This window comes from Borostomias antarcticus (assembly GCF_949987555.1).
Source record: "Borostomias antarcticus genome assembly, chromosome: 20".
NCBI classification, from domain to species: domain Eukaryota; kingdom Metazoa; phylum Chordata; class Actinopteri; order Stomiiformes; family Stomiidae; genus Borostomias; species Borostomias antarcticus.
Window position 1 is genome coordinate 17,467,310 of NC_140253.1, and position 24,240 is coordinate 17,491,549.

The 24,240-nt window shown below is 45.8% G+C and overlaps 1 protein-coding gene across 1 annotated transcript; it reads left to right on the forward strand.

Annotated features, from left to right (window-relative positions):
- Window positions 1-16,091: 16,091 nt before the first annotated feature.
- On the forward strand, window positions 16,092-21,271 carry LOC311322621 (putative nuclease HARBI1; the record flags this gene model as incomplete). The annotated part of the gene is made up of 6 exons (XM_084454702.1): window positions 16,092-16,131; window positions 16,277-16,461; window positions 19,847-20,039; window positions 20,121-20,236; window positions 20,649-20,760; window positions 20,856-21,271. The coding sequence occupies 6 exons, from the start codon at window positions 16,092-16,094 to the stop codon at window positions 21,269-21,271; spliced, it is 1,062 nt and encodes a 353-aa protein (XP_084310828.1).
- Window positions 21,272-24,240: the final 2,969 nt, after the last annotated feature.

Below are 24,240 nucleotides of genomic sequence, written 5' to 3' on the forward strand. Positions count from 1 at the left end.
CACAGTTGGTTACCTTTGTGGGGTCTCTGCTGACGGGCCAGATGAGAACCAGGTTCTGGCGGAGGTTTCTCAGGAACAGCTGCATCTGGTGGTTGGCCGCACTGCTTCCTGGGGCTTCGACCCAGTTGGTGCCTGGCTGTACGATCCGGAACACCCGGAGGTTCAGCCGGTCCCACAGCGCCCCTGGTCCAGCGGTTTTGTAGATGATGCGCACGAGGTCCTGGATAGTGAGGAGGCAATCACTAGAAAGTCTGGTTAGTTGTCTTGCATATCCTTCAGAATCTATCTTTAGTGGGGGTAGTTGCAGTATCATATCATGAATGTCACTGGGAGACATAGCACGGTGGACCAAACTCATTGTTCCGTTAGCATTTGGTAGCTCGATCATCGGGTACTGGCCCTCCTCTGCCTCCTCCTCCTCCTCCTCCACGGCTGACACGGATGCTCCGAACCCGGTGTCGGAGTCTTCAGGGCCGCCGCAGGCACCCCCTGAGTGGGGTGTGGACACAGCCTGTGGAGCCCTTGGGGCGGGTGTCTGTGGTGCTGGAGAGAGGTTATGAGATGTCATTAATTTGTCAAAATTGTCCTCAGATAGTTTACTTTTTTTTATGTAGTCGGTGATGAGGTTGATGGCTGCCTCATTGGTGGATATTAATGTCGGCCCCGATTGTAGTGGTGCCCTGGCCTGGTATGCCCCCTGCTGGTAGGCTGGTGGTGGTGCAGCGGGAACAGGTGCCTGGACGGAGAGAGAGAGATTGGGATAGAGAGGGGGCACTGGTGCCGGTTGGGGCAGTTGTGGAGCGCTCGCTGGTGGAGGCGGCTGTTGTGGAGGTGGTTGCAGCGGGACTGGTGCGGGGAACGGACTATATTCATCATCTCTGCGAGCCTGATCAGTTTGAAACGATCCCACCGTGTCTCCCCCCTGACTGGAAAAAAGTGTTATCTCACATCCCTCTTGACGGTTCTTAGCCTCTTTTTCCCAGAGACCGAGAACCGCACAAACATCGCTCTCTAACTTAAATTTTTTCCTTTCCTCCTCTGTCATCTGTTCCACTTTATCCTTCACTCCTTTTATCACACACATTGAAAATGTGCCGTTAGCGGGCCAGCCTACCTTGTCGAGATTGTGGAGGCCGATCACGCTACGGACGCCTTTCGTATCATTCATATAGGCATAGCATTTACTCTGAGAGCAGAGGTCACCGAGTGTTTTGCCTGCATGCGCACCCATATTTCAAGCACCTTAGGTCTCTACTGCACACAACACAACAGTCACTTCACTCACACTTCTTTAACAAGTACTAAGTAATAGTAGTATAACAGTAGTAGTAAAATAGTAACAGAATGGTACCTTAATCAGAATAGGAACGTACTTTAAATGTGGAATAAGCAACACTGTTTAATATCGGAGTCGTTATGGTTCTATTTCGCACCGCCCCGATAAAACAACTTCACACAGTCAATGAATCGAAAACCCAACCAAAAGAATAATTCTTCAACAACTAAAATGTTAAACACAGGCGCAGCACTTCTCTGTGAGCCTAACCGGTGTTTTGGGTGCGGGAATTCTTGGTCTATGGACGGACTATATAGTTATAATGTAGCGAGCATTATGAACCTCACCGTGGCAACCATGTGTATGTGTGGACCTTAATAATCTCTTATATCCTATGCTTACGTCACAAGCGCAGCCCTAGACATATACTCTCATTAAAAAGGAATTTTTAACTCTGTGAACAATTGATGTACGTTTGGAACTTACTTGAATGTCAGAAAAGCAAAGTCCTCTGGTTGTGGTGGTTTGCTGTCCTCCTATCGATGGCTTCCAGGCGTCACTGCCCCTCTGAGCGACCTGCGTCCGCCCTCAACCTCGTCCGTCGACGGCTTGGCTATTAAGGTTGATGCGTGAAGGGTGATCAGTCCAACGAAGGCTCACTCAGACGGGCAGATCAGCTGGAATCCCACTTCTGACACCAGTAAAATGTAGTGGCTCGGTTCGGTTGATCTGGGATGTTTGGACTCACAAAAGACTATCGTCACTTCAGATTGAAATACACCGGTAGCCTACCACAGGGTTCTCCACGTAGGAGCCAACACAACCACACAACCTTGTTAAAATGAGGACAAGTAATACAACAGAATAGAATAAAAGAACTTACTTTATTACCTTACAATTGCAGCAAAAGGACAGTTACGCAGAGACACAAGGGGTATCTGAGTAAGCGCGCCCACCGAGGGTCGGGAGAGCCTATTTATACTGGGCTAGGCTATGGCTAGGCTAGGCTACGATGCTATGCTTGTTCCACACCTCGTGACTACATGTCTGAGTACCTGATTGGTTGAAACTACTGTCTATCATGTTGGTCATATGAGCTCACTACTGTCTGGCCGAGGTTGATAAAGTGTTCTGCTGTGTTACAATTTAAACAGGCTTTTCATTGTGATGTGTCCTTGGCAGTCAATTTATCTGCCACTAGAACATAGATAATAACACTTTTCATGCGCACGATGTGTTCTGGAAAAATACAAAGTGTACAGCAGTATTGAAGCTTAACTAGGCCTAAATAGAGACAGGCCTTATACTAAACAACTATAATAGCACTTAATCAAAAGTACCTTTCACACCGCCCAATGCTATTTTTTCCAGCCCAACCGCCCAATGCTATTTTTTCCGGCCAAACGTGATCAAAAGAAGCCCAATTGGGCGTGAACCCGCCCAATCTCGCAACACTGCACGCTGCTGTCTGTCAGTCAGTCAGCCCTTCAAGCGAGCGTTGTCAAGGAGACATACACAAGCGCGAGTAGGTTCTGCAACTTTCGTGCGAGTCAGGTGCAGCGCTGCCTGATGGGTTGTGCGACGGTCTTTTTGGCTGGCTGAACTAACACTAGCTTGCGTTAATGTTCCTCCAGCCACCTAAAAAATGCCAATCAAAATAACAGAAAACAGCAGCTGTTACCATTATAACAGCTGCTGTTATAATGGTAACCTACAATACATCTGATTCAAATATGTCTATAAACCATATGATTTATTAAGTGCCTGTGTGGTCTCCGATCCCCCGCTTTGGTTTCGAAATCGGACTCTTTTTTTCACACACCACCACACCAAGAGATCAGTTCCACAGGAAACACTGTGAGTGGTGTTCAAAGAAGTCTGTATACTCGAGCATGTTACCAGTACAGGTTTTACATGAGTGGTGTTTAAAGAAGTGTGTATACTCTAGTATGTTCCCAGTACAGTTTTTACATTAGTGGTGTTTAAAGAAGTGTGTATACTCTAGTATGTTACCAGTACAGTTTTTACATTAGTGTTGTTTAAAGAAGTGTGTATACTCTAGTATGTTACCAGTACAGTTTTTACATTAGTGGTGTTTAAAGAAGTGTGTATACTCTAGTATGTTACCAGTACAGTTTTTACATGAGTGGTGTTTAAAGAAGTGTGTATACTCGAGCATGTTACCAGTACAGTTTTTACATGAGTGGTGTTTAAAGAAGTGTGTATACTCTAGTATGTTACCAGTACAGTTTTTACATGAGTGGTGTTTAAAGAAGTGTGTATACTGGGGGTCCATGGATAAGGAGGTGGGTATACTCCCCATACCCTCTACTACACCACTGAACACAACGGGACCCAGGTCTACTCAGCGGCTCTGTAAAAGTATTTTGGGTCACGTTCTATGACGTTCTGTCGTCACGGCGATAGGAGCTGCGCGGCGGTGGCGTTACCCTGTCCACGGCGTCCACGGCAACGGCCATCTCTCTCTCCAGCAGGTGGATCCTGCTGTCGCGCCGGCTCGTCTCCTGGACGTAGGTGTGCTTGGCTCGCCACAGCTTGGCCTTGTGCTGCTCCCGCTTCTCCTCGTACCTGCTGTAGGGAGGGGATGGGAGAGGGGCCGGCTTACAGGGGCAGCTGTGGCTCAACGGTAGAGCGAGTCGTCCAATGATCGTAGGGTCGGCGGTTTGAATCCCTCCTTCTGTCAACATGTCGAAGTGTCCTTGGACAAGACACTGAACCCCAAATCGCTCCCAATGAGCAGGCTAGCACCTTGCATGGCAGCTGCCGTTAATGGGTGAATGAGGTGCCTTCATTGTAAAGCACTTTGGATAAAAGTACTATATAAGTGCAGGCGGTGGTGTCTGTTACTGTACTGTCAATGTCTATGTAATGTCCATCTACGATGTCTATGTAAAATGTTTCGTTGTTAAATGTATTGTGTTGTAAATGCAGTCCTGTGAAAATGAATTTCCCCTTGAGGGACAATAAAGTCTAATCTAATCTAGTAGCATAGCTGGTGGTAACGTAGCTGGTAGTAGTATAGCTGGTAGTAGCATACAGTAGCTGGTGGTAGCATAGCTGGTGGTAGCATAGCTGGTAGTAGCATACAGTAGCTGGTGGTAGCATAGCTGGTGGTAGCGTAGCTGATAGTAGCATAGCTGGTGGTAGCATAGCTGGCGCTAGCGTAGCAGATTACTAGAAAAGGTACTACAATACATAATACCTGCACCAGGAAGAAAACTGTGTGCCATCTTTCTTAGGAAGTAGCAAGAATTATTGGATATTTCTTGAAAAGGGTCGTTGTTATTGTCTCAGAAGCAGCCAGACCATGAGCCTGTTTGAAATTCTCTGGTGTGGTCTACCTGCTCTGTGCATCCAGCTGCTGGAGGGCTTGAGTCAGCTCCTCCCTCAGTCTCTCACACTCCTGCAGGCTGGCTTGTAGCCGCCCGCTCACATCAGGGCACATCTGGGGTCAGACAAAGTCAGAGGTTCAACATCTCACTCAAATAAAAAAATATATACAAAAGACACACACAATAGACTGTGCATGTTAGGCTGGCTGCTGGAACACAAACTCTTGTAGATAAGGAAAAATAGGGTTCTGCACTGGTGTACCAGATAGCTCCCATTAAAAAAAAAAAAACTTTTTATTGGGAGCTATCTGGTGTGCAGAACTCTATTTTTCCATATCAACAACTCACTCAGTCGTGTGTGTATGTTTGTGTGTGTGTGTGTGTGTGTGTGTGTGCGTGTGTGTGTCCTGTACTCATGTGTGTGTCCTATAATCTGAATTCCGTACTCCAGACTGTAAAATGATAGGCTGTATATATTATGTTTTTTTAAATTCTGTTTCTCTGTTCTGACTGTGCAGGCTTGATTCTGGTTCGGGCCCTGGTTCAGGTCCTGGTTCAAATTGTGTAGCTGGTTCAGGTCCTGGTTCAAGTTGTGTAGCTGGTTCAGGTCCTGTAGCTCCAACTGACGTTTGCTCCTCTCCTGCTGCTGCACCTCCCTTTGCTCCCACAGCCTCCTAACACACACATACACACACGCACATACTCACACACACACACACACACACACACACGCAAAGTAAACACATGCACACACACATATATGTGGAGATGGCCAGTGAAGGTAGCTAGACCAGACTGACGTAGTGAACCTTGTGTAAGAATCAATGTGCGAAAAACAGGAAGTTCTAGACAGAAAATACTAAGAACTAGAAATGGTGCAGACAGACAGAGAGACAGACAGAGAGACAATAGAAAACCGCAGAGACGCTGAGAGAGCAGACAGACAGAGAGACAGACAGACAGACAATAGAAAACCGCAGAGACGCTGAAAGAGCAGACAGACAGAGAGACAGAGAGACAGACAGACAGACAATGGAAAACCGCAGAGACGCTGAGAGAGCAGAGGATGTCACTACGCATCAAAATGAGGAAACGTACACGCTCACACCTTCTTGCCAGAACATAAGAGGACTGTTCCTACTGTGTCTTTGTATTTTGACCCTCCAGTACTCTGGGGATTAGACTATCTGCAAGCGCTTGCATTAAAATACCATTAAGAAGTGCTTTAGTCTCCGGGAATCATTGTGTGTGTGTGTGTGTGTGTGTGTGTGTGTGTGTGTGTGTATGTGTGTGTGTGGGTGTGTGTGTGTGTGGGTGTGGATGTGCGTGTGTGTGGGTGCGTGTGGGTGGGTGTGTGTGTGGGGGTGTGTGTGGGTGTGCGTGGGGGTGTGGGTGTGCGTGCGTGTGGGTGTGTGTGGGGGTGTGTGTAGGTGTGCGTGGGGGTGGGGGTGTGCGTGTGTGTGTGAGAAGTGTCTTGGTCTCCGAGCAGACTGACCATCACGGCTCTGACCACAGCTTGACTTAAAATACTTAAAATATGTTAATTGTATGTTCATTCATTAATACATGAATTCCCTCAGTGATCCATCCATTCACCTGTAGAGCTGGTGTTCCTGGGCTTCGGACCGGAGGCTGGCCAGAGACTCGGACAGCTCTCTGTTCTCCTGCTCCAGCCGCTCTGCGTGGCCACAGCGGACTCTCTCCAGCCTCACCTGGTGCTCTGCCCCTCGCAGCTGCTGCTGGACCTGCTTCACCTGGGGGGGGGGGAGGGGGGGGGGGGGGGAGGTATAACAGAGATAGAAATTTGAGTTCCACCAAAATTAAACACACGAGTAATGTACAGTATATTGTTATACTGCTTCTAGAGATCCATCCATACCTCCATCATCCATCCATTCATCCCTCCATACCTCACACCCTCCCTCCCATCCGTCTATCTGTCCATCCATCCATCCATCCATCCATCCATCCATCCATCCATCCATCCATCCATCCATCCATCCATAATAATAATTATAATAATAATACATTTTATTTATATAGCGCTTTTCAATGATCCAAAGTCGCTAACAGAGATGTTGGCAGGAGCAAAAGAAACACAAAAAAAACTAAACTGGCTAAAACAAGCAACAGGCAACAACAACAAACAGAGAACATTTAACAGCAGGGGCATGAGGCAACACAGGCAAGATCAGAATGGACAGACAGCAGTGAAAAGAACATGTATGGTGATGAAAACGGGGCAATAGGAGCAAAAACAGGACAGACAATGGCAGGAGGGCTGGGGCAGGTGGGAGACAGAGGGAGGGCCAGGGGGAGAGAGGGGGAGGGGTCCAGGAGGTGGTCAAGGTTGCGTGCCTGGGGGGAGGGAGTGTCCATGTTGAGTGTGATGGGTCCGGTGTTGCTGAGTGTGGATTTTGTGCCAATGAGGAGGAGCTCTGTTTTGTCACTGTTGAGTTTGAGGAAGTTGAGGGTTAGCCATGTTTTTATTGCAGAGATGCAGGTTTCGATGTGGGTGAGGGGTGGGTTATGGGTGGATTTGGTGCTGAGGTAGATCTGGGTATCGTCGGCGTAGCAGTGAAAGTCCAGGTTGAATGTGCGGATGATGTGACCGAGGGGGAACAGATAGCAGACGAAGAGCAGGGGGCCTAGGACTGATCCCTGAGGGACCCCCTGTGTGACAGGAGAGAGGGTGGAGGTGTGACAGGAGAGAGGGTGGAGGTGTGACAGGAGAGAGGGTGGAGGTGTGGCCGGAGAGGGAGATGAACTGTTGTCTGTCGGTGAGGTGGGAGGTGAGCCAGTCCAGTGCGGTGCCCTCAACACCCAGTTGGTGTTGCGCTGAGGTCTCCATCCATCCATCCATCCATCCATCCATCCATCCATCCATCATCCATCCATCCATCCATCCATCCATCCATCCATCCATCCATCCATCCATCCATCCATCCATCCATCCATCCATCCATTATCCATCCATCCATCCATTATCCATCCATCCATCCCTTTACCTGTGTCTCCATGGCAGCGAGATTAGCCCTCTCAGCATTTAGCTGGTCCTGCAGATGGCTGCAGGTGTGGGCGGGGCCCTGGGCCAGCCCCTCCCTCTTCCCTTCTAGCTCCGCCCGCTGCTGCAGGGCCGTGCTCTCCAGTGGGCCAGCCATCTTGTGAGAACTCTCCAGATCAGCGCACACCTAAAGTTCATTTGCATACACACAAGGTGCACTTGCATGAGGCAATGTTGTAAATACATGTAGATGAGAACAGATGAGTAACAACTTGGCTCCACTGGGTCTGTTAGCATCAGCGTCAACCATCAACCATCAGACGCTAAGGAAATTAATCCACTACAGCCGTTGCGTTGCGTTCGATGCCTGCGTCCGACGATGTTGACGCTGACGGTTGAGGCTGATGGCCGCAGTGGAGCCAAGGGGTTAGAAGGCATGTATAAATGACCTGTACTTTGGTGTATAAATGACCTGTACCTTGGTGTATAAATGACCTGTAACCACGTGTATAAATGACCTGTACCTTGGAGTAGTCCAGCTCTAGTTGAGCCTTGGTTCTCTGTAGGCTCAGTTTGTCCTCTGTCTGCCTCTGTAGCTCCTGCTCAGAGGAGCTGAGGAGGTCCTGGGTGTGCTGAGCCTCCTGCTCCGCAGCTGTGAGGAGGTCCTGGAGGCGTCTGACCTCCTTGTCAGAGGAGTTGAGGAGGTCCTGGGCGTGCTGGGCCTCCTTCTGCAGACACACAACCTCCTCCTCCTGGGTCTGGAGACGAGATTCCTGGGTCTGGAGACGAGATTCCTGGGTCTGGAGACGGGATTCCTGGGTCTGGAGACGAGATTCCTGGGTCTGGAGACGAGATTCCTGGGTCTGGAGATGAGATTCCTGGGTGTGGAGACGAGATTCCTGGGTCTGGAGACGAGATTCCTGGGTCTGGAGCCACACAGCAACAGCAACAGTCAGAGAAGAGCCACACCAAGGTTGTGGGCTCAAGTCCCTTAAGTCAAATATAAACTGTACGCATATATTTGAATACAGTCAAATATATACACATAATAATACAGTCAAATACTGTATATGCACATATATTTGAATACAGTCACTGTTTGATCATCAATTATCTGCCAAAAGGAATGCTAAGATGTGACACTTAAAGCTATGCCCTTGTGTAGGTTATCATATTACCACATTATCAAGTGTGATCTATCAGTTATCAACACACTGGTGGGCAGGTTAGTGTTAGAAAGAGGGACCTGAGTGACTGAGTAGGTCAGGATTGTTCTGTCAAGGACTGACTGTCCGGTGGACTCACTTTGACCAGCTCTCTGGCATCGTCTTGCTGGGTCTGGAGAGCCTGGAGCTGTTGTTCTCTGGCATCATCTAGCTGGGTCTGGAGAGCCTTGAGCTGCTGTTCTCTGGCATCATCTAGCTGGGTCTGGAGAGCCTGGAGCTGCTGTTCTGACCTCTGCTGTTCCTTCACTAGGGCAGATCCCATCCTGGCCAGCTCTGCCTCCAGATGCTCCACCTGAGATTCACACACACACACACACACACACACACACACACACACACACACACACACACACACACACACACACACACACACACACACACACGACAAACTGTCAAGGCCCTGGAAACCTCGAAATGAGGACATTAATGGTGGAATAAGATGCAAAAATGGGACAGTGACCCCTCACACTACTGAGTGTCTGGGGGGGGGGGGGGGGTAACTGTCGGTGTGTAAGACTGGGGGGGTGAAGGGTGGTATGGTAGCATGGTTTAACACAGATCCATAAAGCCTCATCATCATTATTAGGGAAAAGTGATCTGGATATTTCTTATAGCGACTGTTTGCTAACCAACGCCTCAGCCCAGAAACATGGTACAGGCTCCAGCTTCCCCTCTGACTGGGTGGTTGGATGTATCACCATGTTGTCAGAAGTGTGAAGAGTAGGGCTTGTTTTGAGACGGAGACATTGAGAGAGTTCCCTCCCCTCAGCCCTCTTGACCCAGGGCGTTTGACCCAGCGGGAGCAGCTTCAGAGCCCCAGCTGTCCTCACCGTGAACCCTAGTCTCAACGCCAGTCCCAACCCTTGACAGTTCTTTCGCTGATACACTACGTAAGCTACGCTAACTACGTTACTGCAATTCATTGGAATCCCGGCAACACCAATCAGTAATGACTTTTCCCACATATGCCCCGCCCATCTAACCTGGGCTAGCGTCTCTCATTTGCTGCTACGACCTGTCACTCTTTCAATTTTGACCCATCGATACGCCCTCAGAACCCCAGCTTGGGCGGTGAAGTGACACAGACTCTATTATGTAGCATGCGGAGCGCAGCGACTCAACGTAGTCTTTGAGAGTGGAGAGAGACGAGGTGAACCCCAGCGCTCCTCACCGTGAGCCCAAGCTGCTCCCTGCTCCTGCTGTCCTGCTCCTCCTCCTCTTGCCTCTGTCGGAGCTCTCTCAGCGCCTCCGGTACTGAGATACTAAATAAATACTTTCCGGTATTTGATTCTGGTTGGTAGGCAGGGGTGAAAATTAACTTTTTGGCTCACAGTGAGTCACCTGCCAAGGGGACTGTAGATGAAAAAATTTGAAATTTTACCTGGATTTGGCCGGTGGCAGGTGTTAATTTTCAGCCCTGTTGGTAGGTATTTGATTCTGGGCAGTCAGGTATTTGATTCTGGCTGGTATGTATTTGATTCTGGCTGGTATGTATTTGATTGTGGGCGGTAGGTATTTGATTGTGGGCGGTAGGTATTTGATTGTGGGTGGTCAGGTATTTGATTGTGGGCGGTAGGTATTTGATTGTGGGCGGTAGGTATTTGATTGTGGGCGGTAGATATTTGATTGTGGGCGGTCAGGTATTTGATTGTGGGCGGTAGGTATTTGATTGTGGGCAGTCAGGTATTTGATTGTGGGCGGTAGGTATTTGATTGTGGGCGGTCAGGTATTTGATTGTGGGCGGTCAGGTATTTGATTGTGGGCGGTAGGTATTTGATTGTGGGCGGTAGGTATTTGATTGTGGGCGGTCAGGTATTTGATTGTGGGCAGTAGGTATTTGATTGTGGGCGGTCAGGTATTTGATTGTGGGCGGTAGGTATTTGATTGTGGGCGGTAGGTATTTGATTGTGGGCGGTAGGTATTTGATTGTGGGCGGTAGGTATTTGATTCTGGCTGGTATGTATTTGATTGTGGGCGGTAGGTATTTGATTGTGGGCGGTCAGGTATTTGATTGTGGGCGGTCAGGTATTTGATTGTGGGCGGTAGGTATTTGATTGTGGGCGGTAGGTATTTGATTGTGGGCGGTAGGTATTTGATTGTGGGCGGTAGGTATTTGATTGTGGGCGGTAGGTATTTGATTGTGGGCGGTAGGTATTTGATTGTGGGCGGTAGGTATTTGATTGTGGGCGGTCAGGTATTTGATTGTGGGCGGTCAGGTATTTGATTGTGGGCGGTAGGTATTTGATTGTGGGCGGTAGGTATTTGATTGTGGGCGGTAGGTATTTGATTGTGGGCGGTAGGTATTTGATTGTGGGCGGTAGGTATTTGATTGTGGGCGGTAGGTATTTGATTGTGGGCGGTCAGGTATTTGATTGTGGGCGGTAGGTATTTGATTGTGGGCGGTAGGTATTTGATTGTGGGCGGTAGGTATTTGATTGTGGGCGGTAGGTATTTGATTGTGGGCGGTAGGTATTTGATTGTGGGCGGTAGGTATTTGATTGTGCTGGTGTTTGAGCCCCACCTTGCAGGAGCGTCATGCGGTCCAGCTGGGCCCTCAGCTCCTCGTTCTCCCTCTCCACCTCCTGGGCCACGGCATCCCGCTGCTCACACAGGCTGCGGATGTGCTCCAGGTACCTCTGCACCTGTAACACACACACACACACACACACACACACACACACACACACACACACACACACACACACACACACACATATACACACACAATGTAATCAGCTATGGTTTGACAGACACACACACACACACAAATGCATGCTCGCTCATTCACTGACTCACTCACCCACTGTCACTAACTTACATTCATGCACTCATTTGAAATCACTTTCTGTTCAAGTTGAATCTGAATGGACCTTTCCAGCCTGTCAATCATGCAGAGAATAATAACCAATAAGGTTGCCTGATTTCTTAAGGCCGCGCCCCTTGCGATAGTGCCGCCATGATGTCCCACAAGCAAAGCTTGTCTCGCGTTGTGTGCTATCTTAGCCATTATTTTGAAGAAAATGGTTCTTAGATGCTCTTGGGGATTGTGCAATGCCCATGGGAGACATCCAGAGAGACTACAGGGAGCTCGTCTGATACATTTTCCAAAGCCTAAAACACAGTCGGAAAAATGTTTAAAGTGGATTACTTGTGGAAGGCCCCACATACAACTGAATGTGAGCAACATCAACAAGCACAAGGCTGTATGCTCAAAGTTAAACAAGCGAAAAATATGCTTCAGTAGGCTTCCAACTGTTTATGTAACCTTATTCTGTAACATCTGTGGTAAACAGAAGGCATAACTTATCTTCTAGATAGATAGATGTCTAGCCGAACGTTAGCTAGCCAGCTAAACGTGTAGTCAACAAAACAGTCCCCTAAACATTCCGATCAGTTTATCAGCTGAAGGAAAACAATATATAGCAACTTACATTCAACACCCTTGGAAATTATGAATTGGAAGTTGTCCGGTTGTTGTAACAACTGAGCTAACATTAGCTAGCAAGAACAGTAACCTGAAAGCCTTAACTACAATCTGTGACCCACTTTGACTTTCTCTTCACTGTCATGTCTGCTGCAGTAACACTAGCTAACCTACTCTGAGTAAAAAGCTCTTCACTTCTCACATAAGGGGTTTCATTAGTTTGTGCCTTCCTCATAGATCACTAACACCTAGCATCAGCTCTGATCTTGTCACCGGATCCGTCCGAAATCCGAATGTCACAGATAACTCCTTGGGTAAATAGTTCAGACCTTTCTGTATAACTTTCTTAGACCATATAGTGGCATTTGGCAAATAACACACAGCAATATTGTCAGGAATCCTTGAGAGAATCATCTCAGTTCAGTGGACATCTTGGTAGCATGCTGCAAAGCTTGTGGGACATAGCAACAGTAACTAGGGGAGGTGGGACTTGCTGCCTGAATAGGAAAGGTGTATTGCGGCCCCCTGCCCCAGCTGTCAGTAATCACGGTCACATCCCAGCCCAGGCCGGCATCTCTGGATGGAGGACGGCTCACCTCGCTCATCTCTGCTATGTGGCGTGAGCGCAGGCTGTCCAGGTTGTGGGTCACGCTGAGCAGGCGTGCCTGGCTCTCCTGGAAGAACCGCCACAGGAAGCACAGCTGCTCGGTCACAGGGACCCCAGAGCTCAGCCCCTCCTCCTGCAGCCAGCGGACTACATCTCCCAGAACTCCCGGCTCCAGCTCCTGATGGCAACACGGCACATTATAATTATGACGTGTGTTATGGAATACAGCCAATACCACTATGGAGATGTCTAATCCAGGACAACCTGTAACACCACTGTAAGACCCATGGGGGGCAGTACAGGCATGTCTCTTTGTGACCAATGTACACTTAATTTAAGGGAGAAGAAGAATGCTGAACTAATTGGATGATCTATCTGTGTGTGTGTGGGGGGGGGGGGGGGGGGGGGGGGGGGGATGCGTGCGTGCATGTGTGTGTGTGTATGTATGTGTGTGTGAATGCTGTCCGACGTGTTCGAGGAAAATGGAAACAGAGAGATACAGAGGTTTGCTCATTTATGGGTGAGACTTAAAAAATACAACTGTATAATGTATAGCTAAATCATAACTAAACTCTTTGACTATGTCAATTGATAAACTGATGCGTACACATTGTGGTGGTCAAGTTCTAATGGTTAGCCTATCCACAAACAACTGTTTCTCCCCACAGGCTACAATTGAGAACTCTTGTTTGCGATGTGCAGCTGTTGAAATGCCACTCATATTTGAGGAAACTGAATTCACCATATTTTTAGTAGGCTATGAATGAACCTAAATAATGATAAAGTCCCACCCCCAACTATGCTGTTGATGAGAAGTTATCTACGCTGTCAAATGTATAATAATGGTTTGCAATGGGCTTTTTTAAACCCCCGCTTTTACACAGATTTGCATGAAAAGTAAATAGCCTTGTCGAAATTTAGGCTACAATAATTATCAGTGTTCTTGGGTCAAAACATTTATCCGCCTAACAGTTCTAAAGTATTAGCTCAAACATTCAAAAGGCAAAAAGAGTGATTTACCGCTTGCTGCTCCATCCTGTAAGATTAGCTATTTAAAGTATTCTGCGAGAGAAACCGTTATCTGCGCCAATTTGGTCCGAAATAATCCGATACTAGTTGAAAACAAATCATCTGTAGAACACATTCACTTTCCGCGTGGAACACAGACATGATTGTTCTGCGACGCAACAGTGTATCGCATCCCACTGCCTTATAGCGTAATAATGGGCTGTTTCAGGTGGGTTCAGATCGCTACACAACAAAAGCGTCCAGTGAACGTGAACGGACCAGAGTGGGCTACATCTAGCCTACATACATATGGGGGTTGATGAGTCGGCCCATTTTCTCAAAAAGGCGAATTTCATACGTGGTGTCTATACATGATGAAATATAGACACTTTCAATAGTAGCATACGTTATCTATTTAAAAAAAAATATAATAATAAATATTATATATCGTTTGCTATTTGGCAAAATGTTTCCAGATAGGTAGTTACACAGAGGGCAAAGTTGCGAAGCAGCGTACAGACGGTCTCGCTCGCCTTTACTATACTATTACTATACTATTACATTCACTACAGTAACACTAGGGGGCGCGAGCGCAACACACATATTAGGATGTAAGTCTCATGATAACAGGCCCTATTACAACTAATTCCATAAAGTCCTACTCGGGATCAATGGCAGACACTGTCCTCTAAGTAACAGACTAAACAGTTTAGTGTTTTAGTGTTTTATAGAGTGTCTGACAGTGTTCTCTGTGTGCAGCACTTTGTCAACCGTGTGCTATTTAAATGTGCTATAGAAATAAAGTGGATTGGATTGAGACTAAGCCTGTTGTTTGTCAGGCCATATGTAGGCTACTGGGATGCCATGTTGAATTGAGTGGTTAGACAGGTTACTATCACATTATAATACAACATGTAGTATATTTTTATACTGTACCATACTGTATTACATCAATACATCTGTATTACCCTCATATAGTAATCATTTTATTAAGAATAAGGAATAAACTTCACTTTAGGTAGGAACTGTGTTAATTAAGGAGCAGTTTTAGAACATCAGTTGACCGTTTGTGATCATATCCCTTGTATGCAAATTTGTTTGTCATGCGAGACCTGGCCTGAAGCCAGGACATATAAACTCGGCCCCACCTTGTGAACCTTAGTATTGCCAAAGATTTGACCCCGTGTAAAGGCTTGCTCAATAAATTGATGATTCGACGATTTTGGCCTCCTTGAAGTTCTGTTTCACAAGAAGAAGATGCATCCAAAATACACTGCAAACATGATATGAAGTTTCAAATTCATATCACAAAAGTTGAAGATATCTAGGTTTGTTTCTTAGGCAATGTAGTTGAATGCAATTGAGCTCATCTATATGTTCCCAGGGTCAACATAGTCATCCATGGTCGATTGGATAAGTAGATGAGGATGATACTGATAGATTGATAGACGACAGATAGTATAGTAAATTGCCAGTTTGGTAACCTTTAAATGTCTAGCTGAGTATCTAGGACTGGAAAGAGGAACTGATTAGCACTGATAAGATACTGTAAGGACAAGCAATTACAAAAATTCCAATGTACCGGTACCCATACTTGTTACACATGGCAAATAAACTTTCTATTCTATTCATGTGCCAATGGTTCTATGATCCCCAGCTCTATATAACACATAGATAGATAGATGATAGATAGATAGATAGATAGATAGATAGATAGATAGATAGATAGATAGATAGATAGATAGATAGATAGATGGAGCCCCAATTAACACCTCAACATAGCCATAACAATACTAACCAGGACGCATCCCTAGGAACAGGGCCATAACAATACTAACCTGAACCATAACCAGGACACATCCCTAGGAACAGGGCCATAACAATACTAACCTGAACCCTAACTAGGACACATCCCTAGGAACAGGGCCATAACAATACTAACCTGAACCCTAACTAGGACACATCCCTAGGAACAGGGCCATAACAATACTAACCTGAACCCTAACCAGGACACATCCCTAGGAACAGGGCCATAACAATACTAACCTGAACCCTAACCAGGACACATCCCTAGGAACAGGGCCATAACAATACTAACCTGAACCATAACCAGACCCCTTACTACGAAGCTGGGTTCAAGACTGGTTCATCCGTATCACGAAGGTGGATCTCTTTTCACCGCGTTATATCGCCATGGTAACTTATGCTGGCGAGCTAACCTTCTCGGTGGCAGGTTAAGTTCCGGCTCGACGCTATAAAAACACCGGTAGTCAACCAGTCAATACATGCGGAGAATGGCTTGTCCTTTCTTAGAGGATTCCTCTAAGAATCCTCTAAGAATTCTTAGAGGATCCCGTGGAGCTCGGGTGCGCGAATAGTTAGAGGGTCTCTAAGGAAGGCGAGAGTATTTAAGGACCGACAAAACCCATTAGAGTTTTCGGATGACTATTTATATGAAAGATACCGATTTTCGGCAGAAGGGATCATTTATATCTGTCAGCTGCTTGAGCCACATGTAGCTACAGTGACACGGCGAAGTCATGCGCTTACAGTCCCACAGACCGTGGCCGTGTCCGAATTGCATACTACTTGCTATATAGTAGGCGAGATGCAGCATGCTGCATCAAAACTGTGCATACTGTATTTCGCCTACTATATAGTAGGTACTATATAGTAGGCGAAATCGGCGAAAAAATGGCCGAAAATGTAGCATAGTCCAGAGCATACTGTTCCGGAAGTCGAGACGTGATACGTCACTGGGCTGTGAGAAAAATAAAAAAAGATGGCGAACGTAGAGGTACCCGGGACCGCAGCGGGAGTTTTCAAATGTAAGTATTGACTTAATTTGTCGATGAAAAAATTATTTTTTCCTACAGATATCTTAGTTATAACGACACAGAGCTACAAATGCAGTTTTGTGTATATAGGTGGGGTAGAAATGACATTTCGAAAAAGAACGTCATGATAGCTAGCTGCTCTCATTGATCTCTGTGGTGGACGTTACGTTAGCTAGCTAGCCCAGCCAACGTTAATAGGCTGCTAACGTTACAGGTGTTCAGACGGCTCTTGCTCAAAACGTATTAATGTCATAGCTTAAATGTTATTATAGCTAGAATCAAGACAAACAGAGTAACATTTCCATGTAATATGACCATGATTGCTTAAGAAATGTATAAGAAATGTCGAAATTGTGATGAGTTGTTAAATGGCTGACCTTAGCCACCGAGCCTAACGTTACTTGAAGTTGTTTAAACAATTGTCTGTTCATTCCATGATTTAAACGAGTTCAACTGTTCATATATCATATATGAATATATTAGTATTCATTGTCCCATAATACTTCTGGATGTATTACAGGGACCAACGACCACACCAGGGACGATGATCCTCTGGAGGACGGCTGCATGGGTGGCCCCCATCGCCTCTTCCAAGACCCCGTACCACTTCCACGAAGCGGCCCTCTGTGCTGACCCCAGTTCTGGGGCTCTTTAGGTCCTATGAGGTTAGATAACAGTTTTCTAGTGTCATACAAACTGTGAGTCCCTATCAATATATTTGCTATCATGTAGCCTGTAGATCAAAATCACCTTGTACATGGCTACAAGGTTCTCTGTGTGCTTTATCCAGGCTGTCTCCGTCGTCCCCTGCAGCCCAGCTTCTAAGATGTAGGTCCTACATAAATCAATATTCAAAGTAAAAAGACCGCTGGATTGCTTCTGAACAACAATGCATACATAGTTAACTTACTCCAAGCCTTTCAGCGTGGTGTTTCTCTTCCCCGTAAACAGGGAAGAGTTGGCCGTCCTCCAGAGGGAGGACCGGCTGATGTTGAATGGGGGAGAGAGAAGGCAGAGATGAAGGCTGAGTGGAGGGAGGAAAGGGGGTTGTTTAAGGAGAGGGAGGACCGGCTGATGTTGCTTCTAGAAGCCTCAGTCAAAAAAAACTGTTTTATCTTGTTCCATTATTGTTTTTGTTATTTTTTATTAAATGTATTTTCTTGAATTAAATTGGTGTTTGTGTGTCATTCCTTGTAATGTATTCCCAGTCAAAGAACAAATGTCACTATACCTAAAACCAGTCATTAGAGTAAAAGAACATTCCTAATGGACATTGTAGTTTGCAATTAGGCATAAAAGACGGAACACACATGTTGGTTCACAATGCTTCATTGGAATTATTCAGAGACGGTTATGAAAGCTTCACTGTTTAATGTGTCTGACTAACGACTACTTGATAAGGGAGTTACATGTCCAAAGCGCTCTGCGTGTTGTGTTAAGACCTTCCAAGTTACTGTACATGACCTGTAGACATATCAAGACAATGTGTCTGATGTGTAGATATTACACTTTGTTGAAATGTTAATACATCAAGAAGTAACCTTTACATGTATAATGGAAGAAACACAACCATAAACATTTCTTGGATATTTTTATTACACAATGGTCTTCAAATATACTTTTGACTTGTTTATATTTGGTCAGATCATTAGCTTTCCTTGCAAAAGGTACTGACAGGATAACGCTGATCTGTTGTCTCCCCCTAAAATACTTAAACTGATTACTATGTACAGTGTTACACATAAATTTAAATACAAATACATTTAAACAAATGCCTCAAGGCTGCCTATAACCAACTGATCGGTGTTTAAAGCCTCAAGGCTGTCTATAAGGAACAAGGCAAAGCACACTCATGAACTGATAGACTGACTACTTATGGCAGGATGGGGGTAGTCGTGTTCACCAAGAGCTGGGATCCAGGCAGCTTGTGCTGATGCTGCCGCTGCGAGACACTTTCTGAGGCCATCTCCAGGGTTGGGATGATCTGCAGCAGCAGGACCATGGCCACCATCAAGGTCTTCAACCTTTAAATGGTTAAATGCAATTAGGCCTACTGTAAGTCGCTTAGCAGACACACAAAAGTGTCTGCTAAATAAATGACTAAGGTAATGCTGGACAAAAGTGTCTGCTAAATGACTGATGTAATGTTACCTCCAAAGACTAGCACCTGTGTGTGAATGACAAGACCATTGTAAAGGGTGAGTACTGAGAAAAGCTCTAAATGCAATGAATTATTATTATTATTGTTATTGCTATTATTAGCACCTCCATGGTCTTGTCCCATCCTCCTGACCATCACCAAGGTTCCTCTGTGTCGATTTTGACAATCTGAAGTCCCTCCTTGTGTCCGCGCTGTCAAAATAGGTCCTCAGCAGGGACGTGGAGGTTGACTTGGTGAGGACCTCTGTCTTCCATGTGAGCCTACAGGGGGATTATTATTAGGGCAAACTTTAACTCATTTGTGCGTATGGCATATACTTGTCTTTACAATATGATAATAGATAGATGTCATTATCTGTAGAGCTAAAATGTAACATTACAAAGCAGGCGTGTAGTGATGAGTAAACCCAGGTAAACTCAGTTTACCCACCTCTTTAAAATGAGTTGAGTTTTATTGTTTTGCTTACCTGCCTCTCAGAATCTATTTAATATAACATCCCTGGTACAAATGTAACAGTATAGCTAGCCCCAAGCCAGCACATGCGGGGCTATCAACTAACCTAGCTAACTAGCGTAGCTAGCAAGCTAACGTTCAATATTTACCTCAACTACAAGCATGTCGAGAAGATCTCATGACGGCTCTTCTCCTTGCAGCGCGAACACGTCTTCTCCTGGCGGCAGCAGCAGCCGCACATCCCATGCCAGGCTACATTTTTGTGGATAATACACAAAATGATCACAGAAAACACGGATAATTGTACCACAGCTTCGCGGGAGTAAACAGTATCGTATCCCGTCACTTCCGCTGGATGACTCGAGTAGCATGCTGTATTTTCTCGCATACTACACGCGTTTTGTGGAACAGTAGGTACTATATAGTATGCAGTATGCCTACTATATAGTGCCTACTATATAGCAAGTAGCAGGTAGTATGCATTTCGGACACGGCCTGTATGTATTGCTTTGCGGTTTCTTGCTACAGGTAGCTACATGTATGCTGTCGGCGATGCAGAAAACCTGAGTAAGAACACGGTCTGTCGCGCAATACGCAAGGTGGTCGTTACCAAGCTGCTTGACGCGTTTGTGACCTTCCCAGGCCACTTGCCCATGCAGTCCATAAAAGAGAGCTTTTATGAAATGGCAGGTAAGAACCTACTTGATATAGCCTACTGTAAACCAATATGACGTTTACTGTTGTAGCCAATGCTGCCCACTCTTTGCATAGGTTTCCCCAGAGTGATCGGTGCTATAGACTGCACACATATCCCAATCTCCACCGCCCTTGGAGAGATTGAGGGGGATTATGTGAAGCGCAAGTCTTTTCACAGCATCAATGTGCAGGTAAAGACACTTCAGTATTTGGCCTACTCATTCCTTGATATGATTGTTGCAGGAGCTGATGAAAGTTAATTCCTTCATGGCACATATGGAAATATTCACATCAATACACATCAATAAATATCACCCCCACCTTCCAAATTCAATTGAATGTCATTATGAGAAAAGCACATATACAACCAAATTAGTGTCAACAGGAGCAGTACAGAACAACTATACATCACATCATATCAAAAAAGAAACCATCATACCCCCCCCCCCCCCGCCCCCACACCAACAACAGTCTAGTGCAGTCCCTGCGTTCATTCAATAATAAATAGTCAGCAGACATGTAGCAGTAATTTAGTCAAATGCACATGCTACATTCACTTTTAATTCTATGGTCTTATGTTGTGAACCACAAATACTTTTGCAGATGACGTGTGACCACAACGGCATGATCACCAGCCTTGATGCGAAGTGGCCTGGGTCAGTGCATGACTCCCGGATCTTTAGGGAGTCTACACTGTGTCACAAGTTTGAGCAAGGTATGGCAACTGTAGCCTACATATTGTGTTTCTCATGTTATTTCCCACAATGCATGTGCGATACTGACCATGTCAATATTCCTCTTCACCTTCAGGGCTTTTCAATGGAGTGCTGCTTGGGGACAGGGGGTATGCGTGCATGCCCTTTTTGATGACACCCTATCCTAACCCAGAGCCAGGGCCACAAAACACATTCAATGTGGCCCTTACCAAGACGAGGGTCAGGATAGAGATGGCTTTTGGGGTTCTGAAAGCCCGCTTCAGCTGCCTGCACGGGCTCAGGGTGGCCCCAGAGAGAGCCTGCCAAATTGTGTCGGCATGCGTTGTACTCCACAACATAGCTGGCATTAGGAAGGAGAGAGACCCACCGGTCACCATGCAACCCCCTGATGTTGTGGACCCCATCACTTTGGATTACCCTACTGGCAGGGCTGTGAGAGGCCGTCACCCAGCATTTTTTTGCATGAACATTGAACAGGAGGCCTTTTGTGAAGTAACAACTTTTTACTGAAATGTAAAATCAGATGTCCTCTCGTTGCTAGGAACAAAGAGAGAGACATGTTAGTTGAATTGTCATCCATGCCGGGAAATAAATTACGTTCTTACTGATATACCTTCTTTTCATACTCCAGTTTCTCCACCTCCAGCCTCAGTTTCTGAATCTCCACTTTCAGCCGCTGCTTCTCTTTTAGGAGGATGTCAGCCTCTTTCAGGCGTATGTCTACCTCCAGCTGCCTCTTGTACAGGGCCCTCACATTGTCTGCTCCAACCTGAAACACACATACACTTGGTTTAACAAGAGCAGTCCCTTGGCCAGGCTCACTTAAGATGCAACTGCAACATTTGACTACCCTGTTTGAATTAGGCTTCATACTTTACCCCTTGTGATCGCCTCAGCGGCCTATGACAATAGGGCCTAGAAGTGGAGGCCCTATATGTGGAGGCTATGGGCTCAGGTGATGGGTAAATGGCCTCTTCCTGGAGAATGAACATCATAGCGATGGAAGCAATTGAGTCATCTATAGATGGGGAGCACTAGAACCAATTGTGTCCCATCCCAATGCAACTCAGACAAATGTCCACACTCACCATCTGTGTCAGAGCCTCCAATGCCCTCTGAGCATACAGACACTGTAGGGCCGTCTACTGGCTCCAACTGATGGGAAGAAAATATCAATGGTGTATTTAATACATATGTGACCACAGATTACATGCCAGTGTAGGCTATATGACAGGTTGCCTCCACTGTTACCTCTGTATGGGACTGGGCTGTGTGTGTGGGTGGTGGCAGCAACACCAGAGTATCCCCATGGACTGTAGAGAAAGTTAATGCATTTTACTACTTACTTGCACAATGACTATTATTAAAAAAGTTTGCAATGAAATTGTGATTTTTTTTATTAGCGACCCTGTATTTTATTATTGAGTAAATGAAATACCTACCCTGTACATACTGTTGAGAGCTGCAACTGGCACCAGGGTCGGAGGAGACCCCCCCCCTTCACCCCATCCATCACAGGGCGACCCTCGTTGTTGGAGAGGGCCAGCTCCTCAGCAGGGGTGTAGTCCTTTGGAGCAGGGCCTCCTCCAGTCTTTCTGGACTCATTTTTCTTCCTATGGGCTACAAGCAATTTAAAATGAATTGTAATTGTTCTATATGCCTTTGTACACTACAGAACATCATCCTAAAACAGTGATTTTTGTATTAAACATTACAACCATGTAGGCTGTTTATTGGAGAAATTCAAGTAGGTCTATGCCTAGGCTACTTACCGGTTTGGATTATGTTTTTATGTTTGTTATTCACTTGCTCCCATGAACGTTTTCCATTGCCAGCGTTTGCACTGAAGGTATATATAAGAAAAGTCCTAACGTTACATCTATGCAACTCATTCATGTTAAGGCATGCAAACGTCACATCTAGGCCAGCATAGAGCGTTCATCATGGGGCATGTGGCAAGTTATATGGCTATTGACCAAACAGCTATATTAATTAAATTAACGTAATATTGATAAACCTATTAACTTACGCATTCAAACAGTCAGCAATTTTTGCCAGCTTTCCTTCCTCGCTTTAGTTGCAGCAACCGTGACACCTTCGTGGTACCGTTTATCCTTGATTGCGGTTGTCTCGTTTACTCGAGCGAGCTAGCGAGAAGTTTAACTGGATGTGTTGAACTACGTTCGTAGTACAGGCCTCTGGAGTACCCTTCCTCGTCCGCTCTGCCTGGAGGGCTGCTAGTGAAGACTTGCCTTCTTAACCTATTTAGCAGACAGACATGCAAACTTCCAGTCGTGATCACCAACGAGTCTGAACATGGCATCACCATACCGGCCAAATGTGTGATAGCAGAGCTCAGTGCAATCCAGACCGTTCTTGCTCACAAACAAAGCGTGATGGAGAAGCAAAGTGCGAAAGAACCATCTGACTCTATGCCCTCTAAGACATCTAACCTGGCATTCGACTTTGCAGTCCCCGATCCCTCTGGAATGGAAAGACAGAATTAGTCAGAAGCTAAACAGCATGCCTGAGGTCTTTGCCCAGAATGACATTGACTTTGGAAGGACGGACAAAGTCAAACACCACATTAAACTGATGAAACACCATTCAAACACAGAGCGCGACCAATACACCCACATGACGTGGAAGCTGTTCGCAAACTTGAAGATCTCCTCGAGGCTGGGGTGATACGCGAAAGCGAGTCTCCATTCTTTTCCCCCATCGTCGTAGTCAAGAAGCAGAACGGCCAGCTACGCCTGTGTATTGACTACAGAAAGTTGAACCTACAGACAGTGAAAGATGCATATGTGCTCCCTAGAATGGACGACACCTTCACAGCACTCTCCGGCTCCAAGTGGTTCAGTGTCCTCGATCTGAAGTCTGGATACTATCAGATAGAAGTTGACGAAGCTGACAAGGCTAAAACCGCGTTTGTCTGCCCACGTGGTTTCTGGGATCTCAATCGCATGCCCCAGGGAGTGACAAATGCCCCAAGTACGTTCCAGAGACTGATGGAACGGTGCATGGGGGACATGAACCTGAAAGAAGTAGTTGTTTTCTTGGATGATTTTTTTTTTTTTTTTTTCCATCAACGATTTTTATTGAATTTTCTGCTTTTCACAACAGGAACAATAACAAACACAAACCACCCTCCCACCCCACCCCCTTACCCTTAACAGAAAAAATAAATAAATTATAATAATATAACAGACATAATGAAGTAAATATCAATAATAATTACAATAAGAGTTACAGTACAACATAAAAATAAATAAATAATAAAAATATAACAGACATAATGAAGTAAATATCAATAATAATTACAATAAGAATAACAGTACTACATAAATACATGAATACAGCACATGCGCAATGTGAAATAAAGAGCTTGGATTAAAGAGTAAACACCAGGACACAACACTGATAATACAGAAAGTGTATGACAGTAATGATTCAGTCAGTGGGGAGCAGCTTTAGTC